Source organism: Phycodurus eques, chromosome 1 (assembly GCF_024500275.1).
Source record: "Phycodurus eques isolate BA_2022a chromosome 1, UOR_Pequ_1.1, whole genome shotgun sequence".
Classification (NCBI taxonomy): domain Eukaryota; kingdom Metazoa; phylum Chordata; class Actinopteri; order Syngnathiformes; family Syngnathidae; genus Phycodurus; species Phycodurus eques.
In genome coordinates, this window is record NC_084525.1 from 6,993,345 (window position 1) to 7,019,368 (window position 26,024).

The window sequence follows — 26,024 nt, forward strand, 5'->3', positions numbered from 1 at the left end:
ATGTACCTAAGTCATACATTGTTTTACTGGATTTATTTGTTATGGAGGATTTAAGAGTTGTTTGAAGTGCTTAATCCGTTTTTTTTTTTGTTTTTTTTAAATTCCACAAAGATCACTGTCACTTTTCTATAATGACGGAAGCCTTGGCCTGGAAGAGAGGTCATAACATGTTCCCCAACCTTCATTGGGTGTTTCCATCCCTAACCACAACACTCTTCAGGTTGGTGGGTCAGCCGTGTGACTGGCCAGTTCACTGCCCCTCTCCTCCGGCTTTCCAGCTTGCATCCTCTCTTGTGCTAGAGGCAACATGAGTCTCTTTCTGATGCTTTTCCCAGACTACAAACAGCTGCTTTCCTCAAGTGCCCTGTCAGTCCAACCTTTGTCACTCGATTCCACATAGATTGAGCAGGGAATCATCGAGCTCTGATTTCCACCATCATCAGCCATGTTGTCCACCCCTTGTCTGGGCAGTCTTGGACAAGTTGCCTTTTTTCTCTCTGCAGCTTCTTCACAGCCCCCATCCCATGGCATTGTCAACTTCATAAAGAATATTTTCTCTCCCTGTGCTGACGACATGATGATGTCAAGCTTTAGAGTTTTGGACGATACTGCTCCTGGGAAGTTGAGTTTCCTTCCTTGGGTTGACTGCAGGAGATTCTGCCTGGCTTGGCTGTGGACGACAGGTTTTTGGGACATTTTCACAAAGGTGATGGTGCTCTGCAGTTGTCTTGCTTTGACTGGTTGTTTCTTCCTCCTTTCTAGCTCCAGGTTGTCTGCGAACACTACTCACACCTTCTTGTGGCACCACCTATATATCAGTGCAATCTTACAACCTGACAGAATGTGAACCACTCTACCTTTAGCCCCACACAACCTGCAAAGCAGGTCCTCCCTCATCCATCACCTGTGGAAATTGGCAGGGGTAGGTAAGGCATCATACACTGCTCGGAGTAGAAAGGATATATAGAAAGGCTCTAGCCGCCACAGTTCACTACGTGTGATAGAGCTCTTGCGGGAAATTCCATCTGCTTCAGAAGCCTTAAATTTCAAGCTCGATGGATTTTGCTCGTCTTCCTTAATCCTCAAGATTTCAGAGTTGATTATGGATCTATTCACCCTAAGGGTGGAATTTGACCACTGCTAGAAATGTACTGTACCTAGTAGACCTTGTCTTCCCGTGTAAGAGTTTCCGATGAGGTCTTTGGTCCTGAAAGGAAATGATGCCTGTATTAATTCTTCACTTCCGACAAGATCTTCTTGTGACTCCTGCTTTGCTGGTGAGTTGGTCTTGAGAGTCCCTACATGTCAGGGACAGCCTGTACTTGGCAACTTTAAAATCCCCACCACTGATGACAGGGAATCTAGAGCTAGCTCGACCTTATGTAGCGCCCCTCGGATATAAAGCTCAGGGCTATACCATCCATCTTCCAAGGTGCTTGTAGAACTTCCTCTCCATTTAATCAACAGTTGATAGGAGCAACTCATATAAGGTGAGAAGCCACATGAGTCTTGCGAGCACACCATGTTGGTAGATCCAGCACTTGTATTTTTTTCTTTTGCTTGGTTCAGTATGCAAGCGGAGGTGACAGTCGTAGCAGAAAAACTTTGCCCTGAGCATGCGGCAAAGTCCCTAATCGAGAAGAACATCGCTGTGCTAGAGCAAACTCCCTACTCACCCAAACTGGCTCCAGGTGATTTTTTGCCCTCTTTCCCGCGCTCAAGGTGGACATCAAGGGGCCCCATTTTGAAAACGTGGAGGACATCAAGATGGTTGTGACGACAGAGACTTCTCAGAAGAATCTATCTAGGAGTGCACAAAGACGTGGCAGAAAAGGATGCGTTAGACTCCTGGAGAATTACTTCCAAGGGGAAAATTTGTAGTTTGGATTAGAAATATATCATTTGTGACATCAGTTCTGGGTAATTTCTGACACACCTCGTGTATAAAATCACTCACTTGTAGTTGTTCAAGACTCAGCTGTTGGGAAAAACATTGCACCATAATTTGTAATACTGCTACCTACTTTCCATAAGAAGACTTTTTTTTCTTTCCCTGTGCTAAGGCTACAGTGAATTTACTTCAAGGGAAGTAAGATTATTATAGCAGAGGTCCCATTCCAGAGGGAGAGGCTGTAGTCGAGAAAATAATTTCATGTGGGCATGTGTAGCCAGAGACAGGGAAAAAAACAATCCAAATCATTAAAAAAATATGCCTCGCCTTGGATGACAATATCGGCATTACTTTTGCTAAACACTGCCGTGATTTCAGATACAATCATCAATCCCAAGTCACTGTCAGAGACATGATCACTTTAAAAGCATGTCAGCATGTAAAAGAAGAGGAAAGGGGGGGGGGGGGGGGTATAAATAAATATAGCTCGTTTCTGGCAGGTAATTTTCTCCAGCTGCTCTAACAATCCCGCGAGGACCTAAAATCTAATATTAACAGCAAATCATTATGTGAGAACTGTTCTTGCGTGACCTGGAGCTGCACCTGTGTGACTAACTCAACTGAAGTCATTGAGAGATGTTAGCAGGAAGAACACATCTCCGCTTTGACAGCAGAGGGTCGTACAGAGTGTAGTGGGACTCGGATGATTTACTTGTCTATATGCGTTGGATTGACAGGGTCTCTTCTTTTGCATGTGATGCTGTTTATTTATACGTTCTGACAGAAAATGAAGCAAATTTGATGCTGGATAAAATAGTGAATGCCGTGGGGTAAAATGTCACCATACATATTTACAATGTGTCTGCATGCAGCCAGCTGCACACTCCACAGTCTTTATATGGCATACAATAACTGATGTTTTTTCAACTACAACTCACTGGATCAGCTCACAGCCCTTAAAAGGAAGAGCGCTAGAACATTTGATGGAAATTATCACAGGATTGTTGGTATATTATAGCTGCACCGATACATTATGTATTTTGCACAGTTTCATAATACTAAGATATACTGTATAATGCACAGATAATGATTATTGACTATTTAAAGAGCTCCATGTTGGAAGTTATGTCAGTCTGACCAATTAATTGTCAAAAAAGGTTCCGACCATTGTAGTTAAAAGTATTTGTAATAATTCAGTACAATGACCTGCCTCTTCTGTCCAATAAATCATTTTGAATTGTCTCGTCTCTTAGAAGAAGTGATAGCTATATGCTGGAAACAACAATGTTTTTTACCTGCGTAAAGCTGCAAGCCCAGATGTCCTGTGTTTGTAACCACAGCAACCCGCATGGCTCTTTGAAATCTCGGCAAATATAGAACAGTACAGTACTAAGTTAAGCACTTTGAAGCAGTACGCCTCTATCATGCAACAGTCTACACGACCTCATTAAAAGAGAAGTTACAGGATGGAGGGCTTGTGGCGCTTTATTGTTCAGAATAATTGCTGGCGTGAATTTCTAAGAGGCACCCTTGTCTAACTACCAAAATAAAATGGCTGTTTACAAAACACCAGTTTATTTTTTTTTGCATCGCTCCATCCATTTTTTTTAATACTGCATATTCTCATTAGGGCCACAACTTTGGGTGAGAGGCCAGGTAGGCATAGACTGGGTCCCCCCCGTGCCTCACAAGCATAACATTGTGTCCGGAATTGTTAGATGATCCACATGAAATGGCTGTTTCCTAAAGGGTTAAAACAGACCATTTTGATAATTTCACTGAAAAAGTGTAATTTTATAAAGGACAGTAAAATGTAAATACAGTACTGTATATTGTTTTACAATAAACGTTCAAGTTGACTTTAATGGTCCTGTGCAACATAAAAAAAACGTCCAGTTTGAGAAGCTAGCTTTAAAAATTGGCAGTGGTAAAAAAAAAAAAAAAATCTATTTTCTCAACACAGGCCGGGAAATGTATTTAATTAATTGATCGACCACTTTTATCTTTTTAAAGCCACAAAATACATTTAATTCACAATTATTGCTGACAACTACGACCACAAAACTGATTTTGCTCACCTGCTTTTTTTGACAAAAGCCCAAAATCTGACCTTAAAACACAGTAACAGCTAAGCGGAAACAGTATCGCGATTGACAGTAAGAACAGCCAATCAGAAACCTCGGTCAATGATTCCACGGCCCCCGAAACGCATCGCGGAAGTAACGAAGTAAGAAGTAAGTAGCAGGCTGAGGTTTGGGCCATTATGTTCCGTTTGTGGCGTTGCAACAGCACGCTTGTGACCCAGTCTGTTTTCTGGCGCATAAAACAGTCGAGGATGACCACCCAGCGCAACGTAAAAACGGACGAGAGCGGGTCGATTCACTCCAAACGACTACAGGAAGTGAACGACGTTCCGATTGACGTCATCATCCGGCCGTTTCCTCCTGTTCTGGACGAGCAGAAAGTCCAGAGCCTCGTCAATACAATAAAGGTACATTACAAGTTGAAAGTTAGTGTGGTTTCCTTGCAAGAATTCAAACTTGACACGCGTTGTTGGTATTCTTCCATCAGTGCAGAGGCGCCCAAGTACTGTACTGTACTATAAAATGTGTGAAATAAAATAAAATAGGCTATGGTAAAAGTAGAAGTATTGATTCTCCTTTACCTAAGTATAAGTTTGCAGTACCATGCTGTACATGTACTGTACCCCGAAATGTAGTGAAGTACAGAAGTAAAAATTAATTGTTTCGGTCCCTTTTGATAACAACAACAACAACTAACTACTCTGCACACTAAATATTTCCTCTCTTTTATAAACTTAAATAACTTGTACTTTAAAACATCCATCCATCCATTTTCTGAGCCGCTTCTCCTCACTAGGGTCGCGGGCGTGCTGGAGCCTATCTCAGCTGTCATCGGGCAGGAGGCGGGGTACACCCTGAACTGGTTGCCAGCCAATCGCAGGTCACATAGGAACAAACAACCATTTGCGCTCACAGTCATGCCTACAGGCAATTTAGAGTCTCCAATTCATGCATGTTTTTGGGATGTGGGAGGAAACCGGAGTGCCCGGAGAAAACCCACGCAGGCACGGGGAGAACATGCAAACTCCACACAGGCGGGGCCGGGGATTGAACCCGGGTCCTCAGAACTGTGAGGCTGACGCTCTAACCAGTCGTCCACCGTGCCGCCTACTTTAAAACAAACAAACAAAACAAAAAAAACAACAACAGGGCACGGCTTTGCTGCAAGATAAATTCTGACAGGGTCTACCTCAGTACGGTAACTAAGTATTTTTATTTCATCTCTTCCCACCACTGCATTTGTGTACATAGTTAATTATATTATAAAGTTACACACACTGGTAGCACATCGTGAAGATGAATTTCTCATACATGATGGACATATCCCTTTTGTTTGTCTAAAAATGTAAGTCCTCCATATCATCCATCCATCCATTTTCTATACTGCTTGTCCTGATTAGTAATTTCGTAACGCGTAAAAGCGAAAGATCTAGCACTTAGGTTGACCAATACCAATATGGAGACTTAATACGCAGCAGTCTTAAATCACAAAGCCATAATGAGCCCCAATTTTGCTCTTAGTAATAGTCCGAAATTAAAATTTAAAATTATCATATTGCTGAGCATGCGTCTGAACTAAATAAATGCAGCTAAAATTTTCTTTCTGTTGCTTATCTTTAAAATGATGCCAGATAAAGCATGCGTGTTTTTTATTTTTTTTATTTTAAACATAGACTGGATGTGTGTTCTCGCAATTCTCTCTGCTGACAAATGGTTGCTTTCCATCCAGGCTGGAGCAGACATCCACGTTGTTCCTCCAATCGATGTCGTCTGGATCAAAGGCAGAGAAGGGGGAAATTATTTCTACTCATTTGGAGGCTGTCATCGCTTTGCTGCCTACCAGAGGTTGAAAATGCAGACAATCCCTGCCAAGATCATTAAATCAAACATCTCAGACCTCAGAACTTACCTGGGGGCCTCAACCCCTGATTTGCGGTGACCAAGGGCTTGAATGGAGTAACCTGCGAGTAGGGGACTTTTTGATGATGCATAGCAGATAGTCATCCATCAGGGGGCGACATATATCAAACGCAGATAATCTAAGTGTGTCAAATGAAGTTCAGCAGGAAAATATTCGATTATCTCTACACTGTTGTTGTTGTTGTTTAAAGTAATAGACAGGTAGCATATCAATGGTGACATAATTAGTCATCTGTGGATATTAATCCCGGTACAGTATTTTAGAAGTTGTTAATGTTTGTTAATGTCTGACAGGTGTTTATTGGATCTAATGAAAGACTTTATGCCACATAAATTTCAGTTTTCGTAAATTGGGGGATTCTTAGTTTTGCATTACTGTTTAGGTTTGACTGACTATTTAAGTGAAGATGATTTTCCATGCAGGAGAACCCACATCGCATACTGCAAAGAATTTGATTATTTTTAAAATATTGTATTTATTAGTTATGTACTACAGTTTTTAGTAATGTCATTCTTTTAATGATATACTGTCATACTAGAATGGCACAAAAATATATATTCTGTGCACTATTTACTCATAAAATTAATTTCATTCATCCTTCCTCTGATTATCTTTGTATTATAACTCAAAATGTGTCTGCCACTGAAGATTTGTCAGAAATAGTCCCACATACAGTAATTGTCAAAAGAAAAGTGTAAATGTGTTACTTTAAAATCCCAAAATCTTACACATGGAACCTTTTTAGGACACCTCCTGTTAATTCATAAATAAATGCTTATTTGTGGAAATTGTTATGCAAGGAGCTCTTATATTTAATTTGTAATTATTGCTGCAATCATTCATGCTCATTGACAGGACTCCTCCCCCATGAAGCTTGGGTGTTTTATTGAGTAGAAATACAAATTCACTTGAAACATCTGAAACATTACATTTTCATAGCAACAACATAGTTAAATGACGCTGTTCTCAAACGCATACTGCGCTACAGGCACCGCTATCCAGACTGGCACACTGTAACAAACGATTTTGTAGAGTGGTAAATATAATCCATGGAAATCATCTAAAATTTACATTATTATTTTAGATAGGTAAGGTGCCCTAAAATATAGGGTAAATTTGACCTATACTCCATATTTGTAAAAACTGTTACCAATAAGATTTAGTCAAGTCCACCGAAAAGCCATTGGCACAAAAATATGCATTACATGACGCGTGCAGGCCGCACTGATTGGCAGACATGTCATCAGCTCATCAGTGCATGTAGTACTAGCGTGGTCGTCTCCTGAATCCCAACCTGGAAATTGAGGGATGGCTTAGTGAGTAGTTAGTTGTGTATGTCACCTCTCACCCGAAGTCAGCTGAGATAGGCTCCAGCATACCTGCGACCCGAGTGAGGATAAGCGGTTCAGAAAATTGATGGATAATTGTGGACACGGTGACAGAACAACTTGTGAAGTGTGTGTGGGGGGGAAACACCACTCAGGGAGCCTGCGCGTTGTTTTGAGCAGTAAATGAATGAGCCGTCGTTGGTGGGCAGTTTTCACGTGTGGCCCGCACATTCCGTCCGCTGCCTTTTCGCCAGATTCCATATGCCAAATGGGGTCGCCCGTTGGTGACAATTGATCACTGATTGGTTGTTAGCTAGCGAACCAGCACAAAAGCAAACAATCAACAAAGAAAAAGACACTATATGGTAAAACAAGCTTAGCTAAATGTTGAACATTACTTAGATTTTTTCCTGCTTGTATTATGAATTTGTTGGGTAAGGTTAGCAGGCTCACAAGGTGGTCTTGTGCAGGCATCCTACTGACTGCCCAGTTGAAGATTTTTGACATTGCACTTACTTTGGAAGACCTGGCACTGTCAAAATAGGCAGACTTCCATCCAGCCCTCTGTTTTCTATACCTTAATCTCACTAGGGTCAGGGGTGTGCTGGAGCCCATCCCAGCTATCGTTGGGCAAGAGGTGGGGTACACCCTGAACTGGTCGTCAGCCAATTGCAGGACACATATAAACAAACAACCATTCGCACTCACATTCGCACCTATGGGCAATTTAGAGTCGCATATTTTTGGGATGTGGGAGGAAACCAGAGTGCCCGGAGTAAACCCACCCAGGCACGGGAAGAACATGCAAACTCCACACAGGCGGGGCTGGGATTTGAACCCCGATCCCCAGAACTGTGAGGCAGATGTGCTAACCAGTCGCCCACCATGCCGGCCATTCAGTACTACATCAGTGAAATAAACATGGATGTTGAGGAACACAAAGTATACAATTAAGGTATTTTTCACCCAAAATATGTGGTTTAAATTTACCCAATTGAAAGGGCTGCCAATTGTTACCCTAAGTTTGTTGGGTAAATTCTAGAGGTTCTTTTTTACAGTACAGCAAGAGCAAATCCTTGCTTCCGTGTTGGTGAGAAAATAATTAAGGTTCTGTACATGGCAGGTTGTTATGCACAGACGAGAGCTTTCCTATACGTCAGCAGCCTTGATGAGCTCCCTTTGTGGCCACTGTGGAAGTGAAGGGAGACCAAACCCAAAAGGACTGTATTTTCCCTTGTGTGTGTGTGTGTCACGTGTGAGAAGATTTCCTTCCTGTGGCTCTCACTGTCTGGAAGTAACCAAATCCTCAAAGGCCTTTTGACACGCAACACCGGCATTAAAAAAGAAAAAAAACAAAACATTGCACCTGTTGCTTTTGGGGAGGAGTTTGCATGGGAGGCTCTGTGTGTTTTATATTTGAGGATTTAAATGTATCAAGGGGATTTTTAAGTGTGAAGATTTTTTTCTAAATTGAGATACCGTTTTCATATATATATATATATATATATATATATATATATATATATATAATGTGTATGTGGTTGTGTGCTGTGTCTGATTTTCCCCTACAGCATTACTACAGATGGGGAAAAAAGTTGTTGAGAGCTCTAAAATATTTGATTTAACCACTCCACTTTCACTATATAGCATAGCAAGCATCATTGTTCTTCTTGAATAAGTCAGCTTAGCTAAGATCAATTTAGCCTCAGTTGTTAATCAAAGTTACATAGCATCGTCGTGTATTTCTCTGGAACTAAATTATCACTATTATGAAGGCAATTGTTGACAATGAGTTTAAAAGGATATTATATTGTTTTGGGATCATAATTTGTGGTGTATTTACAGTTTAAACTATCAGCTTGTTCACTACCGTGCACGTTTTATATTTATCAACTGAAATCCAGCCGGGCCGGCACGGTGGCCGACTGGTTACCAAATCTGCCTCATAGTTCTGGGGCAGAACTCCCGGCCCCGTCTGTGTGGAGTTTGCAAGTTCTCCCCGTGGCTGGGTGGGTTTTCTCCGGGCACTCCGGTTTCCTCCCATATCCCAAAAACATGCGTGGTAGGTTGATTAAAGACTCTAAATTGCCCGTAGGTGTGAATGTGAGTGTGAATGGTTGTTTGTTTCTATGTGCCCGGCAATTGGCTGGCAACCAGTTCAGGGTGTACCCTGCCCCCTGCCCGATGATAGCTGGGATAGGCTCCAGCAGCCCATGACCCTCGTGAGGATAAGCGGTAAAGAAAATGGATGGATGGATGGAAATCCAGCCGTTTATATAAATATATACAAGCCCAATTCCAATGAAGTTGGGACGTTGTGTTAAACATAAATAAAAACAGAATACAATGATTTATTAATCATTAACTTAGAATGTTATGGCTGCCACACATTCCAAAAAAGCTGGGACAGGTGGCAAAAAAGACTGAGAAAGTTGAGGAATGCTCATCAAACACCTGTTTGGAATATCCCACAGGTGAACAGGCTAATTGGGAACAGGTGAGTTCCATGATTGGGTATAAAAGGAGCTTCCCTGAATTGCTCAGTCATTCACAAGCAAAGATGGGGCGAGGTTCACCTCTTTGTGAACAAGTGCGTGAGAAAAGAGTCGAACAGTTTAAGGACAATGTTCCTCAACGTACAATTGCAAGGAATTTAGGGATTTCATCGTCTACGGTCCATAATATCATCCAAAGGTTCAGAGAATCTGGAGAAATCACTGATCAACATTGAATGCCCATGACCTTTGATCCCTTTTGTGGCACTGCATCAAAAACCGACATCAATGTGTAAAGGATATCACCACACGGGCTCAGGAACACTTCAGAAAACCAACGTCAGTAAATACAGTTTGGCACTACATCTGTGAAGTGCAACTTGAAACTCTACTATGCAAAGCAAAAGCCATTTATCAACAACACCCAGAAACGCCGCCGGCTTCTCTGCCCCGACCTCATCTAAGATGGACTGATGCAAAGTGGAAAAGTGTTCTGTGGTCCGATGAGCCCACATTTCAAATTGTTTTTTGGAAATTGTGGACGTTGTGTCCTCTGGGCCAAAGAGGAAAAGCACCATCCGGACTGTTATGAATGCAAATTTCAAAAGCCAGCAACTGTGATGGTATGGGGCTGTGTTAGTGCCAATGGCATGGGTAACTTACACATCCGTGAAGGCACCATAAATGCTGAAAGGTACATACAGGTTTTGGAGAAACATATGCTGCCATCCAAGCAATCTTTTTCATGGACGCCCCTGCTTATTTACGCAAGACAATGCCAAACCACATTCTGCACGTGTTAGAACAGTGTGGCTTCGTAGTAAAAGAGTGCGGGTACTAGACTGGCCTGCCTGCAGTCCAGACCCGTCTCCCATTGAAAATGTGTGGCGCATTATGAAGCGTAAAATACGACAACGGAGACCCCGGACTGTTGAACAGTATAAACTGTACGTCAAGCAAAAATGGGAAATAATTCCACCTACAAAGCTTCAACAATTAGTGTCCTCAGTTCCCAAAAGTTTATTGAATGTTGTTAAAAGAAAAGGTGATGTAACACAGTGGTAAACATGACCCTGTCCCAGCTTGTTTGGAACGTGTTGCAGCCATAAAATGCTAAATTAATGATTATTTGATAAAAACAATAAAGTTTATCAGTTTGAACATTAAATATCTTCTTTGTAGTGTATTCAATTAAATATAGGTTGAACATGATTTACAAATCATTGTATTCTCTTTTTATTTATGTTTAGCACAACGTCCCAACTTCATTGGAATTGGGGTTGTACATCAAGTACATTTTTCAATGGGTAGGCATGAAAGAGGGGCTCGTCCAGCTTGTATGTGAAATTCAATCTTCAACAAAACTGTTATGTCAAACAGTCACCAGTACAGGGCAGTGTTGCTCTTAAACGGCTGGCAATATGGGGGACTTCCAGCTTTGAAAATAGCTAGCAGGGAATGAGTTAATAAAGGCAATCATTAACATTTTTCAAGGGAGCGTATTTCAGTTTCAGATATTTGCTGATTGCGGCAGGACTCTGTCTGTATTATGTTTACTCTTTGTCAGTTGATAATTATTAAGCTACAGATATGCTTAATTGTAGCAAAAGATTTAAATGAATACCTAATTTAAATTATTGTCAATTCCAAGTCTGCCCGCCCTCACTTTAAAAAAACAAAACAAAACAAAAACCGACCCCCACAATTGGCAAAAATGCTTTCTCACTGGTTAGTTCCACTATGGGAGGTTTGTTTTAGGTGTAGGAGTCCACAATGATTTCTCTCTACTTCCTATCCGGAACTGAAACCAACTGCTGGTGTGTGCTGGCGTGTAATTTGTGCCAGATTTGCTGTGCTGATGTGTGACTCCACCGCTCAGACACACGTTGTGCATGAGTATTCACCTCTGTGACAGTGAAATATACATTCACCAGTATTTCACGCTTCAACCCTGTAAAAGGTCTCTATTTATAGGTTCCCCATTGCAGTAAATCAGCATGGAATGCACACACAAGCAAGCACACATGCTAACAGAACTACTCATCTTCATAAAGTTTCTGTCTGAGGCAAGAGCAACGAGACATACACTTTGTGAACACGGAAGACGTGCAATGCCGTCAGACATACTCATGGGAGATACAGTGACTCACTATCTCATCTGGAATCCCAAATTGGTATTGGAACAACGTGCAGCTAGTCAGCAAACAATTATACTGTAAATTCCCCAAAATCCCAAATTGCACGCATAGGAGGGAAATGGTGGGAAATTGGGAGCACAACTTTCTCAGAGTAAGAGGAAATTAAGTATTTTCTTTTCTTTTAGTGCCACGCTGAAAAGTCATGTATTTTCGAGGAAAAAAATTAATAATCCTACCAGAATAAAGTCACTTTTGGTTTGGATTTTAAAAAAAAATAATTTACTTCATTCATAAATATTTCAGTATTTCGATAGAGATGACATTGCAATCAGTTTTCCATTTGAGACCAGGTTTCATTAAGTCTCGCTAGTCTCCAAAAGGCTGTTGTGGTATAAAACAGCCACTAAAACAACACAGGTTTACAGTCCAGTGACGAATAGGTGATCAGTGTGTACATCACCTCTCATCCGAGGTCAACTAGGAAACACTCCAGCTTTGCCATGGAAATATTCGCAAAACTTCTCTCTCTGCAGCAGTTTCTCCAGGCAAATGAGCACGATCAATCAGCCCTTTTAATCCCAATGAGAGAAATCACTGTCGTCATTGATCCACAGTAAATCAGTGCACTACGATAACTTTTTATTCCGTTCAAAGACAACACTTCGGTCTGATGTTGCTTATACATACGGTGTAACTGTACGGTGAATAACGCAAATGCCTGTGTATCAATTAGGGGTGCACTGATACCAGTCTCTGTACTGTATGTCTGTACTTGTACTCGGAAAATAGCTCCTAAACTACTGCACCGATATTACTTTACCAGGCTAACATTTTAACTTCCTGGCAGTTGGATTAGGAGCCATGTCAGCCGTTTGGAGATAGTTTAAGGCAAACACATATGACAACACTTTACAACAACTATGCTCTTGCAAAATGGATGATGAACCCCGCTTGGGTGTAGCTCGTAAAGTAAAGAGAAATAAAGTAAGAGTAATTTTGTACGTAACATACAGAGGTGACATGACATCCGTAAATTCCCACTTGTTTATATCCAACAGACTCGATTTTTTGTCTCTTTTTTTTAATTCTCATCTACTGTATATACTTCTTTGATATAGCGCCCCCTAGTGGTCAGACGGAGACATGACATAACTGACACACCTTGTGTTACAGGCTATATTTACATGAAATGTGTGGCATACTATGAGAAAAACATGCAGCTGGATGTTAAAATGTCAGTAATGACAAATTACTTGGAAAAATGTGGATGAAACTTGTGAGTATTGGACCTTTGGTCCTAAAAAAGTGTTATCGGTGCATCCCAAGCATCAATGTACTGTATTTTAGTGGGAGATATTATAGGACTGTGCGTGTACCTGTTTTTTAGACACAACTAAATGATTTCATGGATTTGTTGTGTAGTTACTACTCTTCAGTATTTACAGTAGCAGGATTGGGATTCAATGGAATGCAATAATAAGCAGCTGCCTTGGCTATGACATGAGGCAAATGTGTCATCAGCAGGGGAAAACTGCATGAGAGTGACTGGGCTAAGCCAACACCCATGCATGGTTCCTCTGCAATGCTAGAACAATGCAAAAACTGTTGCTCAACACCAGCGAACGGCCTGTGCACAACGGTGAACTTTCTGCAGGAACAAGAAGTCAAGCCAGTGCAGGATGGAATTTAAAATGCTCGAGAACATGTTCCTCTTTGTTCCGTGGCTCAGACAGATCATCAATAAGGACTCAGTGGGTGGCGAACCCAAGCAGCTACGTCCTCATCACTGAGATAAATGGATCTATGTCCTTCAAATAAGCGCCATAACAATTCACAGCTCCTTTGAAAAGGTAGTCTTATACAACTTGCCTGTCTTCAGTTTGAATTTAGCAAACTAAAAAAAACTATACAAATCTGGCACACTGATAATTCACACTGAAACTTAATGCAACGTTAACAACTTTGCCCAAAAGAATAATGTTGGAATGTTGAGTACCACTGAAGTCAAACTATTCAGAATTCACATAAAGTTGGTTTTGTACCTCTGATGTTGCACAAAACCAAATGGTCAAAGCACCATCGTTTGAAACCTTTGCGTATCTCGTGAGACTTTACCTCAGTAAGTATCAACAGGAGTAACACCGCAAGCTTTTTTTTTTGCTTTTTCTTTGCCTCTTTTGTGATGCTACCACAGAACAGTATTGGTGATAACAAAGAGGGAAAATTTGACCAAGACCCAAGAAATATAAATTAAACTTATTGGCGGTCGCTGGGAGCATATTTGATTGTCTCCATATCGCCAGCCATTTTAGTGACTTTTGATTGACCCACAGAATATTGTGTTCTGTGGCAAAACAAGCACCAAACCAACCAAAAGATACTATTTTTTTCACCCCCCCCCAAAAAAAAGTTAGTTTCTAGCTTTATTGCTTCTGCAGTTATCAGCTGTAACAACAAAAACACCAGTTTCTGCCCAGAAAGTGGAGAAAATGAGCTTTTAGGGAAAAGAAACATGTCAAGCAGACTCTAAGATGTTTTGCTTTTGTGACACCTCAAATTTTAAAGCAACGAAAACAAGACTGAGGAGAATCTGACTGCAAAATAGTCTTTTTTTTTAACAGATATATAACGAAGAAAAGCACCATGAGTGACACTGACTCACCACATAACTTGAGTTGATTGCCAGTGGCTTTTTTACATGCCATCCGTCATTCACTGCATGAATTGCATCATCCTTTAAAACATATTTGATGAATATATTTGTTAGTGGCAATAAAATCAAAGTTGACGAATATAAACGTCCATGGCAGTGAAGGAGTTACTTATTTTTACACTTGTAATAATGGGGCAAATTTGTCCCTGAAATTGATTAATTCATTTATTCCGTCTGGAAAACAACTTTCTAAATTGGAATAAATCAGAGATCGTCCAATATCCCACAATGGCTGGTGTTCGACCGCAGTCTAGAGGTTTATTTTTTAATTAACTGTGGTGGAACTAAATCAAATTCTCATTTTCACCCCAGCACACTTGCAGTTTGAATCCTCTTAAAGGTCTCAGAAGAGACACCATGACACTAAATCATCCCTTTGCCACTTTGTTGTTTTCTTTTTGCACCTGGGGCAAGCAAGTAAATACAGCCAGGCCATTCCAGGATCATCTGTTCACTGTTTGTTTACTCACACTTAACTTTCTCCTTCTGTGAGACCTGCAGCTTCTGTAAGGTCACAAAACTTCATTTGGCCTTATAATGGGAGCTGGTAAGTTGAACGATGACCTTTTGAAATCTTCAAAGAAAATTCAAGGTTGATAGCTGTAAGTATTTGGGAATAGACTGTCTTTGTAATTTGAAACATACAATTTGGCATAAATATACTGTATCAAACTAACATGAGATTGTAAACCTGTGTAAATTCACAATAATACACACTCCCAGGTCACCTACAAAATCTACTAGTACCCGAACTTTTTGTTCTTTGAAATCCTGAAAGACATTCTGTATGAACATGTACCTCCTTTTGGCAATTAAGATTTCTTGAAATGGAAACAAAATACAATCTGAATTGGCCATTTGGCAAATTTCAATTGGATTTTCTATGTTAAATTAAATACACAAACTTGAGAGTTTCCTGTTGAACTTTGGTTTGACTTTACAACTACAGACCTTACATGCAAATGTCATCTGCCCATTATAATAAATTAAAATCAATATTAGTTTTTCGCAATACAATATAAAATAAACATTACTTGCAAACAAATTAAGCAAGTTCTCATTAACTGTTGACAGAAAGTTTGTGCATCAATGAATGTATGACTTAATTGACACAGATGATCAGAACCAATTGAAGTCCTGCAACATCATCATGCTGCAGCTAATTCATTTTGTATCAATGTATCTGTTGTATTTTTATTTGTTTTAAGACAACGTTGTTTGGCCTGATGAAGAAAAAAGTATTTTTATGGAGTCCTGCTATAACATTGTAGCTCATTGAAGCCCATAAAATCATTTAAAAATACAAACACAAGAAATGTATTAATTTGCTTCTTAACATTCTGTTGACTTCAGAAACTGGCACAGAACTGCAATATATTGTATGGAGCCCCAGACATGACAGGAAAAAAATAAATTGTGGCCACAATATAGATGTAACATGCACACAAAATACATAATAGTGCCTACATATACATATATACTAATAGGTATAATGTGTGCATGAAATTCTAATCTGTGGGTTTAATATCATTCCCATGAACAACTTGTATATCAGGGTAATAAAATGGAGCGCACCTTCCCCACAAGTTGCATTTCAAATATTAATGTTATAACTTCATGTTCTGCTCTCATCAATAGCCTGCAATGCCAGACATTTCTGAATATCTTTGTATCTCATCACCGGGCGAAAATAAAATGAAATCATACTACCCCTGTCCATTGTCTTTAGCCCCACCCTCTTCCTCGACCTGACCATTGCTAAAGAAGATGCACTTGTTTTGTTTACCCAAGTGTACACTATGGACCCACAGCTAATTCATGGCCACAAAATAGTATTTTGTGGTCACTATCTAGTATTTAGCATTCACGGTCTACTATATGTTGTGACCACAATGGACTCATCTACCCCCATCCCCCACGTCATGTGTGGGGCAGCATAGCATTGTACTAAAAAGTGTAATATTTTGCTGACTTTTTTTAACTTTATGTACATTTCAGAGTTTGTACAATTTTACTTTCATTGAAGTGAAGCAGTTGAAACGGAACTTCTACTTTGACCAGAGTATTTATTTACACAAGTATGTTTACCTCTAATGAAGTATATGTGTGAGTACTTTTGCCACCTCTGGTGCAGATACACAAAAAAAGTCCTTAGTTTGATTATGTACATGTACTCCTAGGATAAGCGGAACGGGAGATGAATGAATGAACATGTACTTCTCAAAAATAATAAAATAAACACCAGTTTACCATATTTTAATCATGTGCAACCGATGTACATTTTCAAATTAAGTAAATTCAAACGACCTTTTCCAAGTAAATACACCCTGTGTACTATCCATCCATCCATCCATTTTCAACACCGCTTAGCGTCGCGGGACGCTGGAGCCTATCCCAGCTGACTTCGGGCGAAAGGCGGACTACACCCTGAACTGGTCGCCAGTCAGTCGCAGGGCACATATAAACACGGACAACCATTCGCACTCACATTCACACTGTCACTGAGTGGGAACTGAACCCACGCTGCCTGTACCAAAGTCAGGCGAGTGTACCACTACACCATCAGTGACTCTCCCTGTGTACTAGTAATGTAAAAATATATAACATTACAAATAACACAATATATTTATTACGGTGGACGACTGGTTAGCACATCTGCCTCCCAGTTTTGAGGACCTGGGAGGAGTTTGCAGGTTGTCCCCGTGCCTGTGTGGGTTTTCTCCCGGTACTCTGATTTCCTCCCACATTCCCCAAAAAATCATGGTAGGTTAATTGAAGACTCTTGAGTTGTCTGTAGGTGTGAATGTGAGTGCGAATGGTTGTTTGTCTATGTGTGCCCTGCAATTGGCTGGCGACCAGTTCAGGGTGTACGCTGCCTCTCGTCCAAAATCCGCTAGATAGACGCCAGCACACCCTCGACCCTATTGGGTCAATCGCAGGGCACAGAGAAACTAACAACCATTCGCACTCACAGTCATGCCTACGGGCAATTTAGAGTCTCCAATGAATGCATGTTTTTGGGATGTGGGAGGAAACCGGAGTGCCCGGAGAAAACCCACGCAGGCACGGGGAGAACATGCAAACTCCACACAGGAGAGGCCGGGATTCAAACCACGGTCCTCAGAACTTTGAGGCAGATTTGCTAATAATATAGTCCATCCATCCATCCATCCATCCATTTTCTACCGCTTAATAATATAATATAATATAATATAATATAATATAATATAATATAATATAATATAATATAATATAATATAATATAATATAATATAATATAATATAATATAATATGCGTTGCGATTGGCTGGTGTAAATACATATCAAATATCAGTATTTGATCACGTGTATCGATTCTGGTGTTGGAATATCGACATTTCAGTATCGTTCCTGCCAACACGTCACAGCCGAGCCCTCACGCAGGCCACAGCAATAAAGTGAACACAACCCAAGTCGCCTTCCTTAAGTTCCACGTGTAGCGATGTAGAGCCGTGTGTTGACATGTAGCGCCACTGTTTCGCAGAAGCAGAGGATCCGGGACTTAAGTCGAGCGATGACGTTTGCCATGCTGCGCCCGGTCGCCGCGCGCTTCTATCCCGACCTGGGCGTCACGTCCGAGGACGACGAGAACCGCAGCGAGAGCGACGACAGCTCGGAGCGGCTCTATTGCGGCGGCGGCGGCGTGAAGCGAGCGAGGATCGGGCGTCAAGTGGAGGGCGAGTCCGCCACGATGGTGATGAAGCAGCGCAGCGCGGCCAACGCCAGGGAGCGCGGCCGGACCCAGAGCGTCAACAGCGCCTTCACGGCCCTCAGGACCCTCATCCCCACCGAGCCGGTGGACAGAAAGCTCTCCAAGATCGAAACGCTGCGCCTGGCCTCCAGCTACATTTCCCACTTAGCCAACGTGCTTCTTCTCGGGGACGGCTGCGCGGATGGACAGCCGTGCCTCGACGTGGTCCACGCGCAGGCTGGAGATAAGGGCATCAAGCAGCCCAGGACCATCTGCACTTTCTGCTTGAGCAACCAGAGAAAAGGGGTAAATAAAACGTCTGCATGGCGAGCAAGCTGATTCAATGCCAGTGTAGACTCCATTAACAAAACGCCACATGCGTAAATGTTCATTTGGGTTGTGCGTAAAAAGCACGCAAACAACATTTGCCTTCTTGCTTGAGAAATGAATCCACCGTAACAATACAATTTTATCAAATACACATATTTACATACATACATGTATTAGCAATCCATGTATTCATAGCTCTTACAACTGGAGTGGCCAAGTATGGTCCGAGGGCCACTTGCTACCCTCTCGATTGTTTAATCCGACCCATTTACATTGTAATATTCAACCATTTGGTGCTATTTCAATCTATTGGATAATGGTTGGTTCACTATAGAACCACTAAAAATGGGTGCTAAATATTACCCAATAATATATGAGCACATATTAATAACATGCGAATATAAATCAACTCAGTAATATTGTTATATATATTTATTATTTTACTGTGACCCTAGTTTTCGAAAAAGGCTCTTCTAGACAAATATAAACAAGAGCCACGGGTCAGCAGAATGAAAATGACTTTTCTTCCTGATTTTTAGCGACTGAACCTGATGTGTTTCTTCTCCAATAAAGGACAGCAGTGAGTGTCTGAAGATGCGCAGACTGGGCCCGCTGCGACTGAGACGCTGATTGAATTGACCGGTGAAGGATTAGCAACCTGAAAACCCTCAAAAGACATTCTCAGGGAAGACTCAGAGCTCCACACGCATGCACACATGCATGCACATATGCACACACACACACACACCCACACACGCGCACACACACACACACGTGCTGGATCCGACAGTTGAGCCTACAGACTGCAGTATTTATACTTGACCGAGAAATGTAAGCATAAGCCCCTCAAAAATGCTGTGCATTTGTTTGAGACGTATGAGCATTTATGCTTGTTTGCAAAAAAATGTAATAAAGTTTATTTTATCAAAAATGTTTCTTTAAATTCTGATTATTGATTTTTATTCAACTATAGAAGCCATACCCTGAGGTTGTGTCTACATTGCACAAGCATTATGGTAACTTATTTTCTTTAATTTAATGTATTAATTTAATGAGTGTTTTTTTCCCCCTTACACCTTTAACTTTAATTTTGTCATTATTTTTTTAAAGTCACATTGCATGGTTTAGTTTTGTGTGTGTGTATTTTCCACACAAAAAAGAAAATCTCACACATAGGCTTGTGAATGAGTTGCTGTTTCCCAAGCGAGTAAGAAGCACAGCAAAAGCGTGAGGTTTCCACTGTCATTAGCCAGTGTGTTTTTTTTTCTTCTCAATCTCACGATTGGTGTTTTTTTGAAGTCTGCTATCGATTAGTCATGGCAAATAGTAGCCCACACTCTGGTCGGAACCCCCAAACACAGCTGTTGGTATGCCAGAGGGATAAATCACTGCCGTGGGCCCGACGGACAGGGAGCGATGGGGTCAGAGGTCAGAAGTGAAAGCCTGTTTTCACGCACTGGAAGCAAGTGACACAAAAATAGTGTTACTTTGTATTTCATTTGTGTAATGTGTTTGGTTCAAGCTGAACGTAACAAATAGTTCTTCTGGCAACATTAGAGCTACAAATATATACTGTTGAAATGCTGTACTGTACAAAATCCATAGGCCACCACTAGCGTTGTTGTTTTAATGACCTTTTACACAGCACGCATTTAGACAGTAAACCAGTAAAGAGTAAGACACATAGTAAATAGTAGGACACATACAATAGCAGGACTACGTAAAAATAAAAATCTTTGTAAGGGGGATGATGCATGAGCCGAGGGAGAACACATTACAATAGAGGCTCGATTTGCATATGCCCTAATTTCAGAATGATTCCATTATCTATATTGTTGTTGTTGTTGTTGTTTTTTTTTGAGGGGGGGGGGGGGGGGGGGGGGGTCTACATTTTCTCCCGGTTTTCATACATTCACTTGGTTTTTGTACAAATCATCACGTGACCTGCCCATTCATTTCCCAGAACCAATGTGCGTTCATCCATCCATTTTTTATTGTTATAGTGGCTTGCTTTTATTTGAAGGCCTGACTTTTGACAGGATATTACGCCCATATTGCCCTAACATGTCCAAGTGTTGCCGAGCAGTTTGGGAGGCTTGTTATGCCAGCCATTTGATTAAAAAGAGGCAAGGAAGATGATAGAATTAAAAAAATATATATTTTTTTAAACTTTTCTCCTCACTCTCCCCTCCTTGCCATCCATCTTCCAAATGTCATCAACAGAGGTAAAAGTAATATTAAATGTTTATTTATCCACTTAATCAGTAATATTTATTTCACACAGTTTTCTGGATGAAAAGCTTTAGTTATTCTTGATAAAGTATATATTGCTGTTAATATTTTTGGGTGGTCTGGAACGGCTTAATTGGATTTACATGATTTCCTATGAGAACTAGTGCTTTTGATTTCATACAATTTGGTTTTTGTCTGACTTTTTGGAATGGATTCATCACAAAAACCACTGTACAGTGTACAGGTTCCACTGTACACTTTGGCATGAATTTAAGCGCACTCCCCACTTAAACACAATGGAACTGTTTATCTGTTTGTTATCCTCCATTAACCAAAGTGTAGTCTGTTAACTAGCAAACAAGCATAAAGACAGTGCTCCATTTTCCTTGGCAGATATCTGCACTCAACTGAGTGACAATGTAGTTACTGTATATACACAGTACCTTCATTTTAGCATTGCTACCGAAAAGATCATTTTTTTTTTTTTTCCAACTGTGGGCCAACTGAGGGCAACTACATTTGAAAATTTTGGATAAAATTCTGTCTATTCCATTTGGGGGTGGGGGATTTTATGTTGGGAGGGGGGCACTTTACAGGTACATGGCATGGTATACTCAGAGATGGGTAGTAACGTGTTTATTCATTTACTCCATTACATTTACTCAAGTAACATTTTCCATAAATTGTACTTGTCAGAGTACTTTAAATGCACCATACCTTTTACTTTTACTTGAGTATTTATGTGAAGAAGGATCGATACTTTTACTCCGTTACAATGATCGACATGCCGTTCGCTACTTTTATTTATTCATTCTTGCGTGTGCGCATCTATTATTAGACTCCATCTTCGACTTCCGCAAAGGGTGCCCGTTGCGCCAATCAAACGGGATCACTAATGTTATTTGACTCCAATTCACCAATCAGAGGACACAAGGCAGTCACATGACTATATGTACGTAGCCTTCGCGAGCCAATCAAAATGACTCATTTTGGGGGAAAACAAACAGCCGTGCGACTGTGTTTATTTTACAGACTTCAAAAAACAACAGCCTTATCTTGCAGCTTTTAAATAGTGACGGCCCAAACTTGTATATTTCAGCAAACTTCTAACTTGAGAAAAACACCTTGTGGTAAGTTGCAGATGTTTCTATGGTTTTGGCAGTGGATATGGCAAAGTTAGCACTATCCCTATGGTGTTGCACACACAATCAATAAGTCTGTTCAGCAAACAGCTTCTTCATGAAGTTATTTAAGCGAATAAAGCAAATAATGTTTCTGTAGGGCCCAATGTATGTTTTGATGGTTTTTGGACAATGAAAAATTGAAATGGTGGCAGGTGTGTGTTGACTCCAATATATTATTACTTTTTATTTTCTTTGATGTTCATGCTCTGATTAAAATAATAGCAATAATCAGAAGTTACTCGCAAATTACTCTTTACTTGAGTAGTTTTTTCATTGAGTACTTTCTTACTCTTACTCAAGTAAACATTTGGATGACTATTTTTTTTACTTTTACTTAAGTCATATTATTCTAAAGTAACAGTACACTTACTTGAGTACAATATTTGGCTACTCTACCCACCTCTGGGTATACTGTACATTGCAGCTCATGCGTGCTTACAAGTTGCAGTTTGATCACTTTAAATCATACCACAAATTTGGTCCACAGACGGACAGAGGAAGGCTCCCAGGTGTCACAGGAGGCTGTAAGGAAAGTGAATTTCAATAGCATGCAGGGGGTCTAAACACTAAACTAAACCCTCCCCCTTCTGCAACGTCAGGCTAACTGGAATTTTGCTGCGCTAAGTCCTCCGAGCCTGGGCCCCCTCGAATGGCTCCCTGAGGCTCCCCCCGGCAGGAAGATGTCACCCAGGCACAGGAAGGGAAAACAACGTGCGGTCGACCTCTCTGAGTAACCCTCTGTGCGGCGGGTTTTGGGTCAGCGCCAGTCTTGACATCATCCTGCGCTGGGACCCAGATGTACAGCTCTCTGGTGGGTCCATTCAGGGCCAGCACCAAATTGTGAGCTGCAGCAAAGTTGGAAGGATGATGGAGCAAAAACTGTGTTTTGCGTCTGACAAGTGAGGATGTGGCTCCACCTGGGGAGGTTTGGACTCAACTAATTCGCTGTACTCTTCTCCACGTCCTTGGCCAGACACTTAGATCTCTTACCTCCTCCTAAAAGCTTTGCTTAAGCGACCAGAATAACCTGGTGTCAAGTAAGATAGCATAACTGACCTTTGCCAGTCTAGCAGGGGTGTCAAACTCACTTTCGTGCACAGTGGTGCCTTGACAGATGAGTCAACTGTGTGAAATTAAAATAAATGACTAGTGAAGTGGATAAATGAACATTCAATATTACTTTTACCTTACCGATGACGTATGGAATGCAATGCTGCGGTAGTTATAACCATTTTAGCAATGGATATTTGAAGAGAAATGGTGGGGCAACATATGTAGACCGACAATATAACAATAGTAACAGGCATGTACAGTATTTCTCATCCTCCAGGGAAAATGACTTTTATTGTAGTTTACTGAGTCAGTCCTGAAACTCATTTTTGTGTCTGTAATTATTATACAGCCGCCTGGTGGCTAAGGTGTGCACACCCGAAGGAGCAGCACAATGTCATGAATATGATGCACAATTCTTTAATTCTTTACATTTTATTCAATTATGCAAATATGTAGTGTAATTTTGATTTTAAAAAACCCAACTTTCAAGCTGTTTTTTGTGGGGGGAGCGGCAACAGATTAATGCCATTTCCATTTATTTCAATGAGGAAAGATCATTTGATATGAGTATTTTGAGGTACAAGCGTGTTTACTTCATGAATTCAACTCGTATCTCAAGGCACCACTGAACATAAAATCCCCTATCTAGTGATTGAGTAGTCAATGAACGAATGCAGCGGCTGCAGTCAGAATCCTTCACTCATTCCCTACTCCCTGAGGCAAGGCACCAATATTGAGCCATTACATAAAATCAGTTTCTTGTAAAATACACTACTGGAAAAGATTTAAAAATGCCTGTCCAATATACAGTACGTATCTTCATTACAACGATTAACATTCTTTTTTGGTACATACTGTTTTCTTGAGAATCTTCCTAAGACATATTTGAGAATATTCTTCCCAACATATCGGTGAATATAAAATTTCTGCCTTTGAAGGAAGTTACTACTTCACGCAAAAGATAATTGAATGACATTGCAACACTGAGTTTCTAAACAGCTGTGAAGAAGAAGATAAAGTAAACATCTCATATAAGACGTTCATGAAGTGTGAAGAGGAAAGCTCTTGGACGACACAAATCACAACTCTGGCAGTGGAGACTCCAAAATAAAATAGATTATCCAGAAACAGGAAGGATGTACTTTTCCCCCCATCATCATCTGCGAGCAGTCGTAATTCCCAGATGGGTGCTCACCTTGAACATGCTGTCATCTTGCCAGAAGGCCTGTTGAACACAAACCTGTACGTGGTCATGGTCTGCTGTTCGTGGCCTTGAGTCACTTCGTGGCCCAAGGCCTCAGATGCTTTGCTTTAACATTTTCACTCAACATGAGTACAAGGAAGTCTGCCTGACTTTAAGCAAGTCTCTAGTGGGGGGTTGTGGGGGTGGGTGGGCTGTCTGAGGAGCCGTTTATGTCTCCTCAAACATTGAGGAACAATTGTTTTCATGCGGCAAAAAACTTGGCAGGCACCTCTGACAGCGGCGGGATGATGGACGGCGAGCAAATCGGATGGGTGGGGGTGTGTGTGCCGAGGCTCTGCCGCTAAGAGGAAATCCCAGAGATGAAATTACAGAACAATACAGACGATCGTAACTGTTTTGTTCTACTGCAGACTACGACAATCAAGCTCCGACCTTCGGCAGTTTGTCCGCGCTCACGGGCTGAAGATCAAATAATAATAACTGTGTGTGTGTGTGTGCACGTGTGTGCGTGTGTGTGTGTGTGTGTGTGACATAACTGCAATTTGTAGCCAATGTGGACATGGACTTCACAACAAGCAGAAGACACTAGACAGTGAAAAATTCTTACAAAAAGAGGCGGAGTTCTTGCTTTAAGCCATGTATTGCCATTCCCAGTTGAAGTCACAAAGAAAAATACACATGTATTACGAAATGTCCGCTTAGCTTAATGCTGGCACCCAACGCCATAGTGTGCTAACAAAACAAGCATCAATGTTTTAAGCAACTGATATTTGAACACTAACAGTGTAGTAACACATCTAGACAGACAATACTCACAGGAATATATTTTTCATCCTTTACAAAAAACGAATAATATTGCTGCAGTTCCCTGAGCAGTTGTGACCGTCTTCGTGTATATGTATGTGCATGTATTGTACTGCCTTTCTCTACAGCGTAAATATTATTCACTCCATGTACTGTATAACATATTTCAGCTACATTTGTTGTTTTGCTTTAAATTAGCCCTCAGTATGGCTCCCAAGGAAGTGAAATGTGCAAGTGATTGCGCTACTAAGAAACAAACAGATTGCACAGTATCCGATGAGCTCTCGCTGGTTAGGTAAGCCTTCCTCAGTCGCTGCTGTCGGAACTTGTCAAGGAGGCTGGCGAGAGAGAGAGAGAGAGAGAGAGAGAGAGACAGAGAGAGAGAGAGAGACAGAGAGAGAGAGACACAAATATCCTACAGCAGTGGTTCTCAAACATTACTCAAAGTACCACCATCATGACCAACAATAAAATGCAGTAGCATAGCAGGCCTAACTATTAATCCAAAACAAGACAGAGGTATTATTCCTAAAGAGGATATTTGCTCTTATTGTAAGCCGCTATAACATTATGCACAGTGGATCACAATTCACATTATAAATGCATAGGGGAAAAATAAAAATAAAAAATAAAAAACTCCAGTATGCGGGGGTCCACTGTCCTGCGTTTCAATATAGGAAAATAATAATAATAGGAAATAATTCAATTAAAATGTGACACTCAAAAGTTAAATAAAAATTGTACCTAAATAAAAGCTGACAGTCAGTTATTTAAGATTAAATGGAAATGTATTCTACAATAAAGTTAAATACAGCTCAGGCAGTGATTCTTTTGCATACCACTAAAGGGAGTCCGCGTACCACTAGTGGTACTCATACCACACTTTTAGAATCATTGTCCTACAGTGTGTGTGTGTG

At 40.8% G+C, this 26,024-nt stretch overlaps 2 protein-coding genes across 3 annotated transcripts; both read left to right on the forward strand.

Moving 5' to 3' along the window:
- Window positions 1–4,110: 4,110 nt before the first annotated feature.
- Window positions 4,111–6,662, forward strand: srxn1 (sulfiredoxin 1 homolog (S. cerevisiae)). 2 transcript variants are annotated; one of them, XM_061673427.1, is made up of 3 exons: window positions 4,111–4,125; window positions 4,221–4,382; window positions 5,705–6,662. In XM_061673427.1, the coding sequence occupies exons 2-3, from the start codon at window positions 4,227–4,229 to the stop codon at window positions 5,912–5,914; spliced, it is 366 nt and encodes a 121-aa protein (XP_061529411.1). In that variant the 5' UTR covers window positions 4,111–4,125; window positions 4,221–4,226; the 3' UTR covers window positions 5,915–6,662. The 2 variants fall into 2 exon arrangements, with proteins under 2 accessions (XP_061529411.1, XP_061529326.1); XM_061673342.1 differs by having other exon boundaries at window positions 4,118–4,382.
- Window positions 6,663–18,042: 11,380 nt separating this feature from the next.
- Window positions 18,043–19,260, forward strand: tcf15 (transcription factor 15). Its single transcript, XM_061673543.1, has 2 exons — window positions 18,043–18,606; window positions 19,204–19,260. Exons 1-2 carry the CDS (start codon window positions 18,124–18,126, stop codon window positions 19,258–19,260), a joined length of 540 nt encoding a protein of 179 aa, XP_061529527.1. The 5' UTR covers window positions 18,043–18,123.
- Window positions 19,261–26,024: the final 6,764 nt, after the last annotated feature.

Excerpts from the sequence above, each read along its gene's own strand:
- srxn1 (XM_061673342.1), top strand. The coding sequence starts at position 4,155 with ATGTTCCGTTTGTGGCGTTGCAACAGCACGCTTGTGACCCAGTCTGTT. Across the intron at positions 4,383-5,704 it reads GCCTCGTCAATACAATAAAG|GCTGGAGCAGACATCCACGT; the intron begins GTACATTACAAG and ends CTTTCCATCCAG.
- tcf15 (XM_061673543.1), top strand. The coding sequence starts at position 18,124 with ATGACGTTTGCCATGCTGCGCCCGGTCGCCGCGCGCTTCTATCCCGAC. Across the intron at positions 18,607-19,203 it reads TGAGCAACCAGAGAAAAGGG|GACAGCAGTGAGTGTCTGAA; the intron begins GTAAATAAAACG and ends TCTCCAATAAAG.